At 39.9% G+C, this 19,246-nt stretch overlaps 2 protein-coding genes across 34 annotated transcripts in view; one reads left to right on the plus strand and one right to left on the minus strand.

The window, feature by feature from the left end:
* Positions 1-19,246, plus strand: part of PPHLN1 (periphilin 1) — a 259,607-nt gene that overhangs the window by 227,779 nt on the left and 12,582 nt on the right. For 19 of the 21 annotated variants that reach the window (XM_082349471.1, XM_082349487.1, XM_082349475.1 and 16 more), the window contains one exon: positions 5,091-7,456. The exons of the other annotated variants lie outside the window; for them this stretch is intronic. In XM_082349471.1, coding sequence (XP_082205597.1) covers positions 5,091-5,285 — 195 coding nt within the window. In that variant the 3' untranslated portion in view covers positions 5,286-7,456. Of the gene's footprint in view, positions 1-5,090; positions 7,457-19,246 lie in introns of those variants that run through there. 21 annotated transcript variants of the gene reach the window in all.
* The window catches only part of PRICKLE1 (prickle planar cell polarity protein 1), a 109,185-nt gene continuing 105,332 nt past the window's right edge, over positions 15,394-19,246 (minus strand). For 12 of the 13 annotated variants that reach the window (XM_082349388.1, XM_082349385.1, XM_082349386.1 and 9 more), the window contains one exon: positions 15,394-17,689. In XM_082349388.1, coding sequence (XP_082205514.1) covers positions 16,827-17,689 — 863 coding nt within the window. In that variant the 3' untranslated portion in view covers positions 15,394-16,826. The remainder of the gene's footprint in view (positions 17,690-19,246) is intronic. The other variant, XR_014233104.1, reaches the window with a different exon arrangement.

Consider the following 19,246-nt stretch of genomic DNA (forward strand, 5'->3'; position numbering starts at 1 on the left):
GCTCTAATCACTTACTTATTAGTTCCACTAGTTTTTTGGTCAGTTTTGGGATCTTCTACACAGTCATGTCATCTGCAAACAAAGAGAGTTTTATTTCTCCCTTCATAATTGGTATACCTTTTCTTGTCTTACTGCATTATCTGTGTTCAGTACAGTGTTGAATAGGAGTTGTAAAAGGGGATGTACTTGTCTTGTTTCCTGTCTTGGGAGGAAAACATCTACTTTCTCACCATGATTTAGCAGTAGGGTTATTGTAGATATTTTTTATCAAGTTGAGGAAGTTCTCCTCTATTCCTAGTTTGCCAGAGACTTTTTGTTGTGAATGAGTGTTGGATTTTTTTCAAATGCTTTCCTGCATCTATTGATATGATCATGTGATTTTTCTTTTCTAGCACATTGATGTGATGGATGGCATTAACTGATTTTCACATGTTGAACGAACCTTGCATACCTGCAGTAAATCCCACTTGATTGTGATGTGTAATTCTTTTTATTGTATTTTGGATTTCAGAATTTTTTGGCATCTGTGTTCATGAGAGATACTGGTCTGTAATTTTTCTTCCTTGTAATGTCTTTGTCTGGTTTTGGTAATAAGGTGATGCTGACCTCATAGAACAGTAGGAAATGTTCCCTCTGCTTCTGTTTACTAGAAGTGATTGTGAAGAATTGTTATCATTTTTTCTTTAAATGTTTGGTAGAATTTACCAGTGAAACCACTTGGGCCTAATGCTTTGTTTTGGTATGTTATTGTTAATTCAATTTCTTTCATAGATATAGGCCTATTTATATTATCTATTTTTCCTTGTTTGAGTTTTGCTAGACTGTATCGTTCAAGGAATTGGTTCATTTCATCTATTTATCAAATTAGTGCGCATAGAGTTGTCATAATAGTCCTTTATTATAAATGCCTGGGAGTTCAGTAGTGGTGACCCCTATTTCAATTTTGATATTAATAATTTGTGTCTTCTCTCTTTTTCTCTTGGTTAGCCTGGCTGGAGGTTTATCAATTTTATTCATCTTTTTAAAGAACCACCTTTTGGTTTTATTGATTTTCTAGTTTTCTTTTCTCAATTTCATTGATTTCTGCTCAAATTTTTATTAGTTTCTTCTACTTACTTTGCATTTAATGTGCTCTTCTTTTTCTAGAATCCTAGCTTATTACATCGTTTATTTTATATCTTCTTTTCTAACATACTCATTTAATGCTATAAAATTCTCTCTAAGCACTGCTTTTGCTGCATCTCACAAATTTTGATAAGTTGTATTTTCATTTAGTTCAAAATATTTTAAAATTTCTGATGAGACTTCTTTGATCTGGGTGTTATTTAGAAGTATGTTGTTTAATCTCCAAATATCTTGGGATTTTTCTAGCTATCTTTCTTTTGATTTCTAACTTAATTCCACTGTGGTCTGAGAGTATACTTTGTATGATTTCTGTTCTTTTAAATTTGCTAAGGCATGTTTTATGGCCTGGAATGTGGTGTATCTTGGTGCATGTTCCATGTGAGCTTAAGAAGAATGTGTAAAGTCCAAAAGTGCGTCTGCAAGGGCTGTACTTACTCCGGAGGCCCTAGGGGAGAATCTCTTTGCTGGCCTTTTTCAGTTTCTGGAGGCTGCGTGTACTCTTTGGCTGGTAGCTCCCTCCTCCATCTTTAAAGGTCATCACTCAACCTCTATTTCTGTGATCACATTTCCTCTCTTTTTCTGTGTTTCTTTTTAAGGACTTCTGTGATTATATTTTATTCACCTGGATAATGCAGGATAATTTCCCTTTCTCAAATCCTTGACGTAAACATATCTGCAAAGTCTCTTGTACCGTGTAAGGTAACACATTCCTAGGCTCCAGGCATGAGGATATGGACATCTCGGGGGTGGGGTGGGGGTGGAGAACATTATTCAGCCCAACACAGTAGTAGAGTCAGGACTTGAACTCCGTCTTTCTAGCTTCCCTGTCACCTTCCACATCTAGTCATCTCCTTTATGCTGTGTTTTACTGGTCTGTGTTTACCTTTCCCATTGGGATGTGACTCTCCTGAAATAGGACACACAGGATTTGAACCAAATGAGTTCAGATAAAGGAAATTATATGGAATGTTGAGGTATCAACAATAGAGAAAAATCATTGTTTTTGATTCCTCAGTCTTTTAAGGCTGTGTGCATGTCTGACTTTGGCGATTTATCCATGTACCTCCTAATATTAATATAAATTATAAGTTAAATATTAAGATAAGTATATGCATATTTACCTAAATTTAAGTAGCTTCCTGTGGCTAATGGCTGTGTTATCTCTATCATTCCACCGAACTACTCTTACGGAGCTGTAATATATATGCTAAAGATGGTTTGTCTGAAATGAAAATTCTAACAACTCATTTTGCCTTAATTTTTGTTTTCTCTTTTTGTGGGAACAGAGGTAAGGTCTACAATGATATACATTTTAGAGGAATTTTATGTCATTATAAGTATGTAGTTTGTTTTGCCAGATATTCTTCTTTCAGTCACTAGGCAGCATAATTAATAGTAAAAAGCCTTGGTAGTTTATTTTATCATATCCCTTTATTCCTAGAAGCACTTTATGAGAATTCAACTATTAACACAGACTACTATAATAAAGGACTGTGTGAAAGCACATTTGGATAGTGTTTTCATTTTGCTGGCAAACTTAACTATGTTTCTATGCAATGTATGTGAGCCCCACCCAAACTTTAACATGTTTCCCATTTTGATGAGGTCCAATCAAGGGAAAATGCAACAACAAAAAATCTTCCTGTGTGGCCTGTAGATATCAAATCTGAAGATTATTAATGCATTTCCAGCTTGGGACCATAAGCAAACAAACTCTTCCACAGATAACTACACCCTTCCTGTTTGGGATTGAGTTTACTGTGGAACAGATTTCGGAAATATGTTTCTGACTGTTGTGAATTTTATTTATAAAAGTTTGGAGGGTGAGGTTCTTCCTTTAACAAAAAACTAATTATTTCCTGTCTAATGCCCAACCATTGCATTTTAAGCAGTCTTTTTAGAAAATCTACCCTGTAGTAGAGAATTACATTGCTTTGGGCAGTTCTAGTTGTTGTCAACTAATGTACAAAAATTTGTCTATTTCAGTGAATAATTCAAAAAGCATTTACAATTAAAAAATAAAACACAGCCTTTAAATGCTTGTATTATCTTGTCTCCAGAGTGACAGTAGTTTGCAGTTCAAATGTATGAACACATTTTAATATGGTTTTACTTTTGATATGCAAATCTGTAGTACATTTATGTTCTGTAAATATGCCAGACAAAGAGTTACAGTTTAGGTAAAACAGCAGATTTACATTAAAGAATTTGCAGGTTAATTCACAGTGTAACCTTATCCTCATCTAGTTACATCTGCTATAAAGAAGCCTATAAAATGTAGGCCACCCACAAAGTGGTCTTCTGAGGCCTGTGGTTGGTGTTAGAATGCTGTTATTATGTGGCTTGACTGGTTTGGTAAGGAATTTACCTTCCCCCATGGGGACTGCATTGGCTTCATTAGGTTAGGTACTCTGTGTTTGTTAGACCAATTCCTGTGCTCTATTGCCTTGACAGCCTATGTAATATCATGTGAATGGTATACTGTTTCCTAAGTTGGTTTATTAGAGTAGTTAGTAATAACAATTCTGGGTCATGTAAACCTTAAGATAAACTGGAATAAATGTTTGGTTTAAATAGTTGGATTAAAGTTAATGGCTATTAGTAAATTTCATCACTATTTAGAAAAAGGGGTGTGTGTGTGTGTGTGTGTGTTAGTACTGAGATGGAGAAGGCAGCTGAGGGTTTTATATATTTTAATTTCTAGGTCATTTGAAAAACGTATTCTTTTTAATTTGGGGCTTGTGAATAGTTTTCAAGAGCAAAGAAGTGAATTTAGTATAAGTTAGCAACCTAGTACTGAGAGTCAAAAATAAATATTCTTCTTTAAATATCTATTTTAAAGGATAAAAAAATCTTGCAGACATTTAAAAAATATTAGCAGCAACCACAACTAGCAGTGATCATTTGAGGAATGAAAACTATCATAAGCGAAGCAATGTCTCAAATTACTTCTTTCTAAGGTTTTAAAAAATGAATAAAATCCTTTTTCAGAGAATAAACATGTTATGTTGATTGTTTTTGTTAAATTTGGAAAAGTTAAAATTAATGTGACAGTTCTTTTAAATCAGACAATTTGTATTTCACTTAATTTTCATGGAGACTTAACTGTAATATTTCTTTAAATACATGAATTGCAGAGTATGAAAAATAGCATAGAAATCTAAAATGCATTTTGTGACTGTAAACTGAAGAAATAACATTTAGTCTGGAGAAAATTTAGCAATTTTTGGGCAGGAAATAATACCTAATTGCCATTGATAAAAATTATATATACATATTGAGGTAAAATAGTATAATATATACATTGAGGTGGAAAAAATATTTACATGTATACACATGTATACATGTGTGTATCTATATATACATATGTGTGTACACACATGCATGCATGAACATGTATGTGTATAACATACTGTTTTGATCTTAACTCTGCCTTGGTGATTTTAATTATGGTTAAATATTTATAACTTGAAAAGCTTTTTTCAAATAAATACTTTCAGCCTTCTTATAGTTGTCTTTTGTATACTAAACAGAATTTAAAATTTGTCATCTGGTCATGATTCAAACAAATAATCTGAAGTTAGGGGCTTGGAAACTTACTTCTTCCAAACAAGTAAAAAACAAAGCCATCAGCGTGCCTTACCTAGCTGGCATTTGTTCTCAGTTCTTCTCATTTCTAGTCTGATGTCCTGTTAGTAGACTGCCTTATGCTTGACAAACGCCATGCCAGATTTCTATAGTCAGTGATGTGGTGTATCAGTGCTTTTCTACTCTTTCAGCTTGTCAGCAAATCTCAGAGATAGAGGTTTAAATGGCCTTTGGCAGTAGTGTATACTCAGAGCCAAGAGAGGTTCAGCAGTATTGTGTCTCCCTTTTAGATTTTAGCACCATAGTTCTGCCAGCTGAATCAGCTCAATGTTTGGCTAATTATTCTTAGCTAACCACAATGTATTTCATCTTTCTAGGTTTACCGACAAGACTGTGAAACTTTTGGGATGGTTGTGAAAATGCTGATTGAAAAAGATCCTTCATTAGAAAAGTCCATACAGTTTGCATTGAGACAAAATTTACATGAAATAGGTGAGCGGTGTGTTGAAGAACTCAAGCATTTTATTGCAGAGTATGATACCTCTAGTCAAGATTTTGGAGAACCTTTTTAGATTACTTGCTCAGGCAAAAAAAAAAAAAGTTTCTAGATTTTTTTCCCCCTGGATTGTGTAAATCCTTAATATATGGAATTTTTGTGATGAAGAGAAATACTTTATGATAGTGACCATATTTCCAGTATCAAATAAACATCTAAAATAGTCTAAGATATTTTAATTCGAATTTTTTTAATCTACATGTAGAGCTTCCTAATCCATACTTATCTTTTTTTCCCTCCTAAAATGATGGTCAGTTAATTTTTTAAGCTTTCTTGAAAATGCAGTCCTGGAGAGCAGCTTTCTGTACTTACTCATGTCCTGTAGTCTTCCTTAGTATGCGATCATTTGTTTGGTCACACTAATGTACTGTATAGGTTAGAGATCATTCCACTTAAACATTTATAGTCTTTTTGCATTTCATAGTCAGTGATACCATGTGAAGATGTTAGAATCCTGAGGTGATTTTTATTGACTTGTTGCTTGCTTATCTTAGGCTTTGTAACTTTTAATATGTTTAAGTATATTACCCAAATAAATTGAATACTTTGTTATCTTAGAGAATATTTGCTTTGAGGATAACTCTCATTGTGATAAAACAGAGCACTTAAATCTCTAAAATAATAAAATCCTGTTTTCCAAGTAAATGAACTGTCTTCTATTAAAATGGTCCTGAAACTCCTGACTGGTCTCACTGATGTGTGAGTTTTAAACAATATCATATATAAGACTAAGAGAAGGGGCAATTCGAGATGAAAGATGAGGCCTATTTTAAAGTTGAGATTTCTTTAAAACTTTCTAACCAGAATAGAAAAATTTACAATATGGGGGAGTAGTGGAGTTTCATTTTTTCCGTAGGCCCATATTCCCCATCTCAAGAAAGAAGGTGATAGATGACATATCCATAATTAAACCATTTACAGATTATGCCTTTGTTAATCTCTGTTTGTAGTCTAACAGACTCTTTGTTCTGCTGCCCTTTTTAGGGGTTCATAGCCCTCTAAAAGTGTTCTTGAACGAAACAAAGCAGAGTAGGCTGTAAGCCTAGCACAACTACCCTTCACCAAGCAGCCTATGTAAACAGTCCTTCATGAGCGAGCCATCCAAATCACGGGTTAGTTAAGAATCTAACTGGGACAATTAGGATATTCCACTCATTTCCTGATCACTTCCAGCTGCCCAATGGCATTTAGCCAAAATATGTAATTTCATGGCATGTGTTCGGAAACCTTTAAAAATGTTTGTTATTGCTACCCAATTTCATTATCCTCCCATCCTCTTTCCATTTCCACTCTCCTCTCACTTGAATTCTGGCATTATTTTTAGTGGCCTCTATTGATTATATCCAGAGAGCTACCCCAGAGTAGATAAAACTTATATTAAAAGTGAAAATAGCAGTGTAAATAATTGTAGTGGATCCTGTAATGCGTGCCTCAAAATATGTATTATGCCATTCCACAAATTAAAAAACTAACTGAAGGCAACAATTATTAAGTTTCCTATATGAGACCACCTTGAATTTAGATATTGTACATAAGCCAAAACTAAACCCTACCTATCATCTTTGCTATTTTTCCCTAATGTGAACAGTGGTTTTATCTGTTATCCACATTAGAAAGACTAAGAAAGTAGTCTTGTTTCTCTCTTGCGCCAATGTTTTTCTTGTTAAATATTCTAATTCCAGGATTCATTTCCTTAAGTCAAGATGTCACAAGTTTAAAAATAAAACTTGAGACTCAACTACCTTGAGGCAAAGGAGTTGTTCACTTTGTTGAAATTCATTAAACTAGAGAAGTTTTACTCACAGATGCATTTAAATATAGGTTCAACAGATAATTCCTTTTCCCCTTTCCCCAAATTACATTCAACATTTAAAGCTGTTTATAGCTTGCCATCAGCATTATTCTGGTAGGCTTGTCAGTGTTAAATCTTTTATTTTTAAAGCTTTTTAAAGTCTTATTTTAAGATAGATGAATTCAGATATGTGCCAGAGTATGTATGTTGCAAAATGTTCTTGATTAAAGAAATTTGTTTGTAAATGATCCATTGTTTTTGAGTGTGCCCAATTCCTGTGATAAAGGTTTCGCTGTCTTACCATAAAGCCTTGATGATCAACAGGGGAAGAGCAGATATTGTGAAGCTTTTTGTGAATTTTAAAAGTGCAAAATAAAGCAACTGGGTTTAAATAATTAGATTGTCTTTTTTGTTTTTTTTTTCTTAACAGGCTTAGAGTGTCTTGCTTAAATGTAGATTTTTATTACCCTCTACTGCAAGATGGCTCCTGACTCAGCAGCAGGATGGAGGAAATTTGAGGATTGAGAAACTATTAACTTTGGTGACTTGGGGAGTCTCCATGTCTGAGAAAGCAGTTAAGCGAGATAAGATTGAGCGTACAGTAGTGCCCAGTAATTGTGTAATTAGGAATCTGAGTTTCAGAGAATTACAGAATTAAAATCCTACGTCTTTATAGTAACCTCTGGAGGACAGGAACCACATTGTCTTTGTGACCCCAGTTCCTAGCATAGTTTGGAACGTTGTAGGTCCTCCTATTTTTTGATGCTTCACAAAAGAAGTGACATTTGAGCCCCTGGGTCTGGGAGGAATAGGACTTATTCAGGGAGAGAATGAAGAGTATTAGAAGTTCAGGTTGGGGAAGACAATAGGGGACGAATGTAGGAAAAGGTAGGTTGAGAGCAGAATATGAAGGACTTTGAATCCGAAATCTCCTGCTTAAGAATAAGATTTTAAAATCATCACCTTTGTATTTATTCTTGCCAAAAATGTTGATTTCTCACAGCCCCTCAGCCACTTCCCAGCCCTGAGCCAATTCACAGACCCAGAACCTCACGAAGGAAAGGGAGGGCAGATCCCCTTAAGAAAGGAAGGACTGTGCTACAATGCCGAAATAATAGTATAGTGGTCTCAGCTTCATTTCACACTTCTTCCTACAAGGGATCCTAAACCCCCAGGAGAGCGCTGACAGTTTTTTGGCAGCAACTTTGGAGATGGTGATCTGGTCATCCCTGAAATATTCATGGTGGACAACATTCAGTGCTTTGGGCAGCCAGCCACCCAAGCGGCATGATGTCTGTCACACTGCTCAGGCTGGCACCGGCACCTCCAGTGAGTAGTGGCCACGTTCTGCTTGTTAGACCAAGGTTTGTGGGTTAGCATCTCCTTCTTGCCAGTTCTCTTGAGGGCACTGATGGTACCCAATTCAGTGAAAAAGAAAAAAGTGCTGGGGCGGGGGCAGCTAGTAAAACTAAGGTATAGTTAGCAGAATCTATTCTTCCCTTTTCCCGTGGTAATGGAATTGAAATTGAGTCACATGACAGCCTAATTAGGACTATATTTGCTGTGTCCCTCTCGTCACAGGTGTGATCAGGTGACTAAGTTCTCTCCTGTGGAATTTGAGCGGAAGTGCTGCTACTTCTGGGCTGGGACCCTCAGGACAGTGGATGTACCTCCTTCATGCTCTCTCTTATCCCTTCCCTAAAGTAATAGGAATAGCAACCCAGCCTTGAATTGTTGCAGAGCCACAAGATGGAAGGTGCCTGGATCCCTGTGTGACCATATGGAGTGCTGAACTGTTATGTGAAAGAGGAATCAACGTCTTTATGGTTTAAGCCATATTATTGGTTTCTGGTTAGCAGCTCACCTTTTGCTCAAACTAATACAAATGATATTTGAGGGTTAGCTTCACTGAAGTTGGCTTTCAGCAGGCTGCACCAGTCCTGCATTTCCATTGTATGCTAATAATTGATCTTGGAGTAATGGGGACTGATTATATAAAAGGCTTTGCTAGTCTACTGTAGAGTCTGTTTCAAGTTGTGTTTAAGATGTCACTTGATGACGAATATTGTTAAGGCTGTGTGCACATTTGTATAGCAGTAGAGACAGCCTGCTTTTTATAGCATGTTGTTTTTTGAGCTCTGCTCCCATAGATTAATGGTGTTCTGATGTTAGACCGTTATTATTGAAATTGTGTAAGGTTTTTTGGGGGGTTTTGTGTTTTATTTTTTATTGAGGTAACATTTGTTTATAACATGTTTCATGTGTACAACCTTATATTTCTACTTCTGTATACTCTACAGTGTGCTCACCACCAAAAATTTAGTTTCCATCCATCACCATACAGTTGATCCCCTTTACCCATTTCACCCTCCCTCCCACCCCTACCCCTCTGGTAACCACTGCTCCGTTCTCTGTATCTACATGTTTGTTTTTGTTTGGTTTGCACATTTGTTTTGTTTTTTATATTTCACATGAGTGAAATCATATGGTATTTGTCTTTCTCCGTTTGACTTACTCACTTAGCATGATACCCTCAAGGTTTATCCATGTTGCTGCAAATGGCAAGATATTCTTTTTTATGGTTGAGTAGTAGCCCATTGTATATATGTACCACATCTTTATCCATTCATCAGATGGGCTTCTAGGTTGTTTTCATATCTTGGCTATTGTGAACACAGGCGTGCATGTATCTTTTTAAATTACTGTTTTCATATTCATTGGATAAATACCAAAAGTGGGATAGTTGGATCACATGGTAGTTCTAAATTATTCTGAGGAATCTCCATACAGTTTTCCAGAGAGGCTGCACCAATTTATATTCCCACCAACAGTGTATGAGAGTTCCTTTTTCTCCACGTCCTCACCAACACTTGTTTAAAATTGTGTAAGGTTTTAAATCTTTTTCCCATTTGTGTGTGTATGTGAGAGAGAGAAAAGGTTGAAGTTTATTGAAATATAAACATGTGAGGACATGTAAGATAGAAAATAACCACAACATACACAGACACTTGCTGCAAGAGGACATCTGAGGTCTCTATCCACCACCTAAGCTGCCCATGTGCGGTCATGTTTTTCCTGGTTAGAACACGTATGAGATGGGGAGAGGAGAGGACAGAGTAGCCCTGGCTGACTGGCACATGGCCTTCAGGACTGCGCCAGCCGGGAAAGCTCCTCCTGGCTCAGGGCCCTGTTCCGGGGACTCCTGTTGGTGCCCCCTCTCAGGCTTTCTGGCTGAGACCCTGCTGTTGTCCTTGAGGGCAGCGAGGGTTCACTGAGAGGGTAAGCCTGGGCGGGCTGCCCGGGGAGAGGGAGAGGATCTGGTGACAAGACACAGTACGCTGTCCCTGCATCCTTCGATTGGGAAGAGGCCATCCTTCATGACCAAACGCCTGAGAAAGACACACGGACCAAATGTCTGCGATGCCTTCTAGTGGGCCCAGCACCAGCCGACGGGTGTGCCCACACCCTACGCTCGCCTGAGGCTTCTGAGGCCAGAAAGGGGGTCGGCCCCCAGCAGGTGGGGCTGCGTGTGTGTGTGTGAGAGAGAGTGTGGAGGGCTCAGGGAGGGGAGAGAGAAGCTACAGTCCAGCAGAACTGCCGCTCAGCAGGCTGAGGTTTCGTGCTCAAGCGTTCGCGTTCCCTTTCCTTTACTGGCCAGGACTGAACCTTAGCCATGATGTGGGCTCGGCCAGTGTGGCTTTCCACCATCCCAGTGGGTGGAGTTCTACTGAACCCTGTGGGCCTTACTCAACCGAGAGGTGAGTCTTGTGTGAAAGTCACCTTTTCTTTCCAACACAAGAGCAACCTGGTCCACCCCAGCGGCCAAGAGGAGAGGCACTGCTTTCTCAACATCTCATCCTCTGGGGCAGCTCAACCTCTGCTGAAAAGGCCACGGCCTCCCAGTCCTGAGGTGGGAATGTTGAGTGAAGGAGATAAGCCCTGCAAGCGGGGGGAGGGGCACGGGACTAGTCCCGCCTTGCAGGAATTTCCCATTTTTAAAAACTTTGTATTCTGCTACTTCTGTGTAGACTCTAGTGTACCATATCGGATGTAGCTTACGGTACATTTCAGGTTTAAGATACTAAGTGTAGGATTCAGAGGAGCACCATGATTTTCATTTGTTTCATTATCTGAACAAGGTTAGAATGGCCACACTAGTGTTTTTTAGATTCATACACACTTTTACAGGTTATAAGCCAATGAGGATTTTTTTCTCACTTTACAGTTAAGGGCAGAAGGTATAAGTCATCTAAGGTCATATAGCAGGAAGGGGCAGAGGCAAGGTTTTACCCAAATCTTTCAACTCTACACTCAGTGTTTGTTCTTGGAAGAAGTGGAAGTTCGGTGGTCATTCAGAACTAGGTTCCAATCCTGACTCCAGGACACACTAGCTATTGGTATGTACGGTTAAAGTGTGATATGACTGTAATGGGCAATATATAAAAATAACTTTACAAAAAAGTTTCAATAACTTTCAAATCCTAGCTCAGTAGATTTTTCCTGGTTTTCACCTATCGGTTCCCATGACCTGTGCTTTGGAGTTAGTTTAGAACACACCTTTGAGGCTCCTAAGAGGTGGTTGCTAAGGGGCAGGTAGCAGGTAGGGTCACAGGGCCCACAGCCAGAGCTCTTTCTTCGGCTGCGGTACTTGGACCCACGGTGGTTTGCCAAGAGCCATTTCAGTGGAATGAGCCTGGTAATTCAACTCTCCTATTCTAGGAGCCAAGATTAAACACAGTTAACACTTTTTCAGCTTTGCTTACAACTTGTTCAGAGATTCCAGACTATGCTGCCAATAGCATTGTAGAAAAAAATCTTACTTTTCATCCTGTTAATTGGGGAGAAACAACATTTGGGAGGAAAATATCTTGTCTTCCACATACTCTGTGCCATCTTCAGACTGCCTACAGGCTCTGATAGGGAGATAACCATTTCCAAACTTCATGGTTTAGTTTAACCTCTTGCCCATTCAGAGTCCCAAGCATTAATATAAAAAAGCACCAACCGTCTTTACAGTTCCCAACTCCCATAAGCCATGGTGTTTGTTTGGAAGGATCATCCTTTTAGGAATCCTTGCCTAATATGTTGGTAAATGAAAGAGTCAGAAAAGGGAAACAACACCTTATGCTGAGTGGGAAGACTTTTCTGTTGGCTGACCCAATAAATTCAGTCTCCACAGAATACTGAAGCTGGAAGGAGACCTTTGGGGTGGTTGGGTACTCTCATTTCACGCAAGTGGAAACTGGGTCAGAGCTTTTAACCCGCCTGAGTGAATGAGAGAGGTGAGTCTCCTAACCCAGATCTCCTGAATCCTGAAGTCCAGTGTGCTTCGCGTCACTCCCAAGGTCAGCTTTGTGGTAGATTTATATTAGACCAGTAATCACCTTTTCCAGCATCAGTTACTTGGTTCGTTGATCTAAGAACACTACAACAAGTGTTGGCATTTAAGAGAACTAGTTTCATATTTTTAGTATTTTTATGTTGTCTGGAATCAAATGCTTCTGGAGAATGGGCTGCAAGTTACTTCTAAAGTTGTCCTAAACAGCACCTGGTACACACACAGCAGTAGGGATGTGAAATTTCTTTTGCAAAAAGAGAAGTTGAGGCTAAAATGGATCTCTAAAATGGGACTACCTGACCAGCTAGCTGGGTCTGTTGAAAAAGAATAGACTGGCTCTGATCCTGTGACCAAGTCTATACACGTACCCCATGTCTTACTTTTCCTCCACACTTCCTTCCTAAACATTTTGTGGAAGCCACCCTTCAACTTTCTTCCTCTGGTAGAGTTATTGCTTCTGTGACTTTGGCAAAACATGAGCTCAGAGATGCAAATTTCAGTTGCTCCTGTGTATTTCTCCCGTTTACCTGGAAGCCTTCCTCCTGTGCTTGAAAGTGAACAGAAAACCCATGTGACTGTACCGGAGCATGCCTTATTTTTAGACAGTTCGAAGAATGGCTAGAGAATCTAACTAGGCAATTAGCAATTTCCTCATTTGCCTAATTAAAAAGGTTTTTTATAATTGTGTTGCTAACATTAAATTGGTAATGAGGCTCTTAGTGGAATTTTTTTTAATCCCAATAATTTTTCTTCCTTGTGCCTCAAAAAAAGGTCACATGTATTTCTGTAAACAGTAATTAGTCGTGCCTCCTCGAGACAGCTCTAAGAGACAGCTTCAAGTGCTTAATTTATAACCCATGCATTGGTGGCTTGCTGATGGCAGGCTCACTTTGTTCAAAGGGTTTCAGAAATGTTTGAATTAGTTGCTAGCATTGAGAATCTGGCAGATGTTTTACAGAAGTTCAAATTCCTGGTTCCTTTTGTAAAGTCTGAAGGTCTAGCACGTACACTGCTTCTCTGTCCACAGCGGCAGTCGAGTGCGCCTTAAGAGAGAGCAGGTCAGTCAACCAAAGCCTGCCCACACAGTGTTGACAATCCTGTGCGCTACGCACCCTCGGGCACTCCCCAAACACCTCCACACCCATACTTGCCCAGCCTGTCACCCAAGGACCTTGTGGGGCAGGGCCACATGCCACAGAGGGAAATCTAGCAGTCTTCAGTGCCCATTCCAATTTTACTGCCCTTTTAAGATGGCCCGTGCTTTGTATCTAAAGTGAGAGGGGTTAGACAGCAAATCTCTCCTTGCACTTCTGGTACTTTTTATTTAACTCAGGAACTGGAAAGCAGAGTGCCAAGAAGAGCAAGTGCACACACAAGGTGAATCATTTTCTTTTACTGAGTGCTGAAAGGAGTTCCCATTGACGTTTTATCAGCATCCCTACATGGGCTGTAAGCAAAATGTTCTCCAGTTTGGTCTGAAGTGAGGAAAATGCAATCATTAGGGTTCTGCTTCACCCATGTAGAGATTAGAGGCAGTGTTTTAATATTTGATATTTACCTTGGGACTAAATTTTAGAGTTTAGTGACTGACTAGACACTTTGTTAACTAAATCTATATGAACACTTCATAGCAACCTTAGGCCTAGTTTTCTAGCCTAATTAATTCTTTACAGAACTGCAAGGTAGCTGCTTCCCTTTCTTCCTTTGTAGTCTTCTTTGTTATTGCTATTAACCAAGATTTAAAAGCTTTAAAGGTTACGTTATTATTATGAATAAATATTTCTGCATTCCCTTAATCCTTTGGCAATCTGTATAACCCTTATATAAGGAAATGAAAAGATGAATAGGGTGATTATTGCCAGAAGCAAAAGCAACTATGACTTGAAAACTACTGAGGACGGTGACTTCAGCTTATACCTGCCTTTCTCCGGGTTAAGTAAGGCTGAATATTACCTGTTTACTATTTGTTATCCATCCTTTCCAAGCAACAGTCTTTTCTAAAAGGATGCCCACTGTTTGCAGCATAGGATCTGAAAAGGTCTTCAAAAATCAGGAAGTCTGCTCCTGTGTCACGTGAGATCGTGAGGGAAGAAGCACTCTCATACTTGTAAATGTAGAGCAGGAGATGGCCTTCCGGAGGAAAACTGGTGATAACCATCAAAATTTTAAATGCATAACCCTTGTCCCAGGAACTGTGCTGCTCAGAATTTATGTGCATATGTGCCAGTGCAGGATAAGGTGTCTATGAGGAAATTCAAGCCCATCACTAAAGGACTGGTGACGTAAATTATGGTATATCCAAAAGTAGACTATTATGCAGTCATTGCAAGAACAGAATGAGGCAGACCTATATGCACTAATGTGGAATGTCCACATGTAAAGTGAGAAAAGCAAGTCTAAGCCGGTCTAGTTTGCTGCCATTTTTAAAAGATACATTAATGTAAATATGGTTTGAACATCTGAAGGATACACTAGAAATGGATAACAGTGGTTCCTTCTAGGGAGGGGAACTGAGGGGTGGAGAGTGGAAAGGAGGTTCTTCACTGTTTTTTGTTGTTGTTTTTTAACCACGTGTATGCATTTTCTTTTCACTGCTATGTTTTTAAAATGAACCAGACAAGGGAAACGATGATACAGTTATTGAGGAAAGAGCTCTCCCCTCATTGGTGTGCTTCTGAAGGGGCTCTGTCTAGCCCAGATACCAAACCTTGCCCCATCCAGGGGAGGGTATAGTGGATGCTGTCGAGCACTGGTTTTCCTGTTGGATTCAGGTCTGCCCTCCCAAGGCCTAACAGCTCTCCCCCATACCAGCAAATACAGACAGCTTTGCTTCTGTGCCTCAACTTCTGTTTTGTGCCGACTGGTAGGGCAAGTGGACACGCAGGAGTCAAATGTTGGTCTGTTAATGGTAGGAGAACGGCACGGTAAATCAAAGGAGCAAAATGGATCCAGTGATCTGGATATGTTTGCAGAGATCTGTGTTCAGAAAGGTAGTTTGTTATTTATTAAGCATTTATTAAATACCTTCCTAAAGTTCTGCGATACCACTGGGACACTGAGTTAGTTAGGACTGAAACATATGTGCAAGAATGGCCCATATCAAAATATTAGCTCATCAGTTCAAATCCAACGTAATTCTCCCTTGAAATAGAACCACATATTAACTTGAAGTAACCAGTAACACAGCATCCTCTAAATACTTTAAAAGAAAAACATAACCAGAAGGCCCGGTTTTCAAAACTGCTGTTAAAGGCCAACAAATTAGCTGGAAAGGAGGGATGAAAAGGAATAAATCTACAAAGTACTCTGCCACAGAAAGCAGATCCTTGTAGTTTTTTTGGTCTCTTTCCATGAGATAATCACTACCTTACTGAAAATGGGAAAGGCAACCCCTGCCCATCCCAAAGGGGAAAAAAAGTATTCACCCAAACAGCTTCTGCTTGTTTTTACCATATATTCCAGGTGTACGTGTAGGGGTTTTTTTCGTTTGTTTGTTTTTACATTTATACAGTTTACATTGCTTGACCCATAAATAACACTTGTAAGATTAATAGGGCCATAGTTTTAAAGAGTATTTACATAGCCCCACCATGCATACAGAGCCTTTTTAATATTGGAGGAAAAAAAAAAAAAAAAAGGAACTTTCCATCACTAGGCAATATAAATTTGACCATCTAAACTTATAAACCCTGACTAAAATACAAGCAATCATTTCATCCATAAATGCTGTTTCTGGTTCCCTAACAAATCTAGCACTGCAGTGTAACAAACATCTTACATTTCAGGGATATAAAAATATCAGCTTTAAAATCTGAACTGTACAGTATATACATTAATATTTGCACCGTTAAATTAGGAATACACTTAACTCTATGAGATACTACATTATAAATAGCAATGTTCTTTTCGATCTCTAGCTGGAGCTAATACAATATAATGTTTACCTGGCTAATGAGGGTTGGAAGGGGACGACGTGGCCTTGCATGACGGGACGCACAGTGTTGGCTGGGTCACATGACTACGTGCATGCCGCACAACAGGACAGACTGTCAGGACCTGGACCAACCTGGTGCAGATAAACGACAAACACTAGTGCTTTACAAAGGTGGCTCGAGTTCTCTATTGTCTAAAATCAACACCCCCATCCAATCACCTCTCAACAGGTTCTTGAGGATTTCTTGAGGGTTGGAGATCAAACCGTGATGCACCCGACAGGCGCAAGAGGTCACGTCCACCTGGCACCATCCAAGGAGGGTAAATGGAGAAATCACACCTTCCAAAGGCTAATCTGACACTGTAAACAGCAGTCGGGGTCTCATTTACATGGGCAAAGCACTTGAATCTATTTTAGCAACTTTCCTATGGAAGAAAAAAGATACGATTTAAGATGGTTAATGGCTAAGTTTACAATCTCCACAGCTACTAGATTAAGAAATGATACAGTTTTTGCCCTTGTGTCCCTTTTTCTTCTTGGATTTAGTTGTCCTCTGACCAAACTGAGGAGTGGGGAGTGCGGAAGTTGGACTAGAAAGGTCGTCTGTATAGTATGCGTATCTCTGTGGCCGGGGCTGAGGAATTGGCTGTCCGAGAAAATATCCTTCTTCTTCTGAGTCGGAGGAGGAGGAGGTGGAGGAGGAGCACCAGGAGTCGTCGTCCTCCCCGTAGAGTCCCAGAAACCGAGGCCCTCCCGGCTTCTGCAGGGTGTAGTCGGACGTGGCGTGGGCATACCGCCCGTACAGGTCAGCGTTCTGGATGTAGGCCTGGATCTCCCGGGCACTCTTACTCTGGATAAACTTCTCATAGTTATCAGGGGCGTAAAGCCGCAGCCTGTCCTTGGGAGAGTATTTTCTTTCTGTAACGAGGTTCAGAGCATTGTCCGAGCGGGACTTCCTACTTCTTCTGCGGCGATGGTGATGAGACCTGGGTCCCCTTTCTTCAAAATGGTACACCCGTCTCCGCGTTCTCTCGCTCATGGGCGGCTGCCGGATTTCGATGTTCTCATAGCTTCCGTTGTCAATGACATCATCGGAAAACTTGACCTGCTGTGGCCTGGACTGAGACTTGGACCTGCGGAGTACTGGCAGGTGCACTGGCTTCTCCTCAGGCAGGACTTTTTCTGGACACAGCTCTGAACTGAGGCTCTTCAAGGACTCTGTGCTCCTGTGCAGCATGGAAGAGTTCAAAGTCCCCATATTGCTCATTTTCTCACAGTCTTCTGCCTCTATTTCCTCGAAGTTTTGCAGAGAATATAACGATGGCCTTGGCTTGCTTTCTCCATCCACCGAAGCCCCTAAAAGAAAAGCCAAGACAAGATGTGATTCTCAGTAATCCTGATACTCTGACACTTATCACCAACAAGCTACTGAAAGGAAGCATTTCAAAGTGACGTCTCTCAAACCTCAGTATCTGATTAACGATCACTAGGCAAAACCAACATACTACAATATACACTTAATTGACAAGAGGTATGAATTTTGTTATTGAAACAAGGGGCCCAGCATCTCCTACGAGCCCAGCCGTTTTGGAGCCAAATGTGAGTTACAGCCCATGGGATGAGCAGCCAGACTTTAAAAGCTTACCTTCCTAAACTAAGAGTCCTGTCATTAGCTTATTAGTACGACACACAGAAGCTTCTGTCTCTCAACCCATTAAAGCCAGACTGCTTCATCTGAACGTCTCTCAAAGCAGTCCTTCCCTTTGCTCTCACACGGCTACCATTATGGTCCTCTTCCTATAGCCAGACTAGTCTTATACCTGGTCATGCAGCCCAAGGGCCACGTCCAGCCCACAGCCTATTTGTGGATAGAGTTTCACTGGGACACAGCTACGCCTATTTGCTCCCATGCTATCTATGGTTCCTTCCACGATGACAGAGTTAAGTAGTTGCAACAAAGACTGTAAGGCCCCAAAAGTACTCTCTAGCCCTTTATGGAAGAAGTCTGCCAAACCCCTGACCTAGACCTTCATCTAGTCTTCTGCCCCTTCGACCCATAAACTTAATAATGCCACTTCCATATTAATCTCATTTTAAAACTTTTCTCAAAGCCAATATTGCAATCCTTGTTATAACAGGGCTCAGGCAAGTTAAGAGAAATGGATGTAACCCAGATAGCTGTAAGGAACAACAGGAAGTGGTGTGAACTGTTGTCAGCTGGAGGCTACACAGCTTCCTACTTTCTAAAGAAAGCCTGTTTTTCAGCCCATCATTGTCAAGAAATGTCAGCACCAGCACGACGTATACCAAATGTTGTCTATTTTTGATATTAAATGTTAAAACACCTGTCATAGGGCCTAGCAAACAGGAGGTGCCTAATATTTAGTCTTACCCACCATCCCTCAAGTCCCCTTTATTGTAGGCCTTAACATTGACAAGCCCGACCAAAGCCAGGAGGGTAGCTGTCTTATCCCTCCTTGCCCGGTACCTGGCACAGGGTCCCTCATGGCAGCGGGCAGCTGCTCAAGCCTTTCATGCCTATGTTACAATGTAACATAACCTTTATGAAAGGACTGAATGTCATTCGTTGGACTATAAAACTAGCCAAGTGACAGCAGTATTTCTGTATCAAAAAACTTACTGCAAATGTAAGATTCAGGAGGGCTGGGTTCCAGGTTCAATCTTGTCTTTAAACACCTATGTAAAGTTGGCATTTAGCCTCTCGGCACCGCTTGCGGTATCTTAGTTCCCTGACCAGGGATTGAACCCTGGCAGTGAAAGCACCGAGTCCTAACCACTGGACCACCAGGGAATCCCCTAGCCTCTTGGAAATTCAAGTTTCCTCATTTGTAAAATGCAATAATATCCACTCTATCAGGTCATTTTAAGGATGAAATGTAGATAACTGACATG

Source organism: Balaenoptera borealis (genome assembly GCF_965194805.1).
Source record: "Balaenoptera borealis genome assembly, chromosome: 13".
NCBI lineage: Eukaryota > Metazoa > Chordata > Mammalia > Artiodactyla > Balaenopteridae > Balaenoptera > Balaenoptera borealis.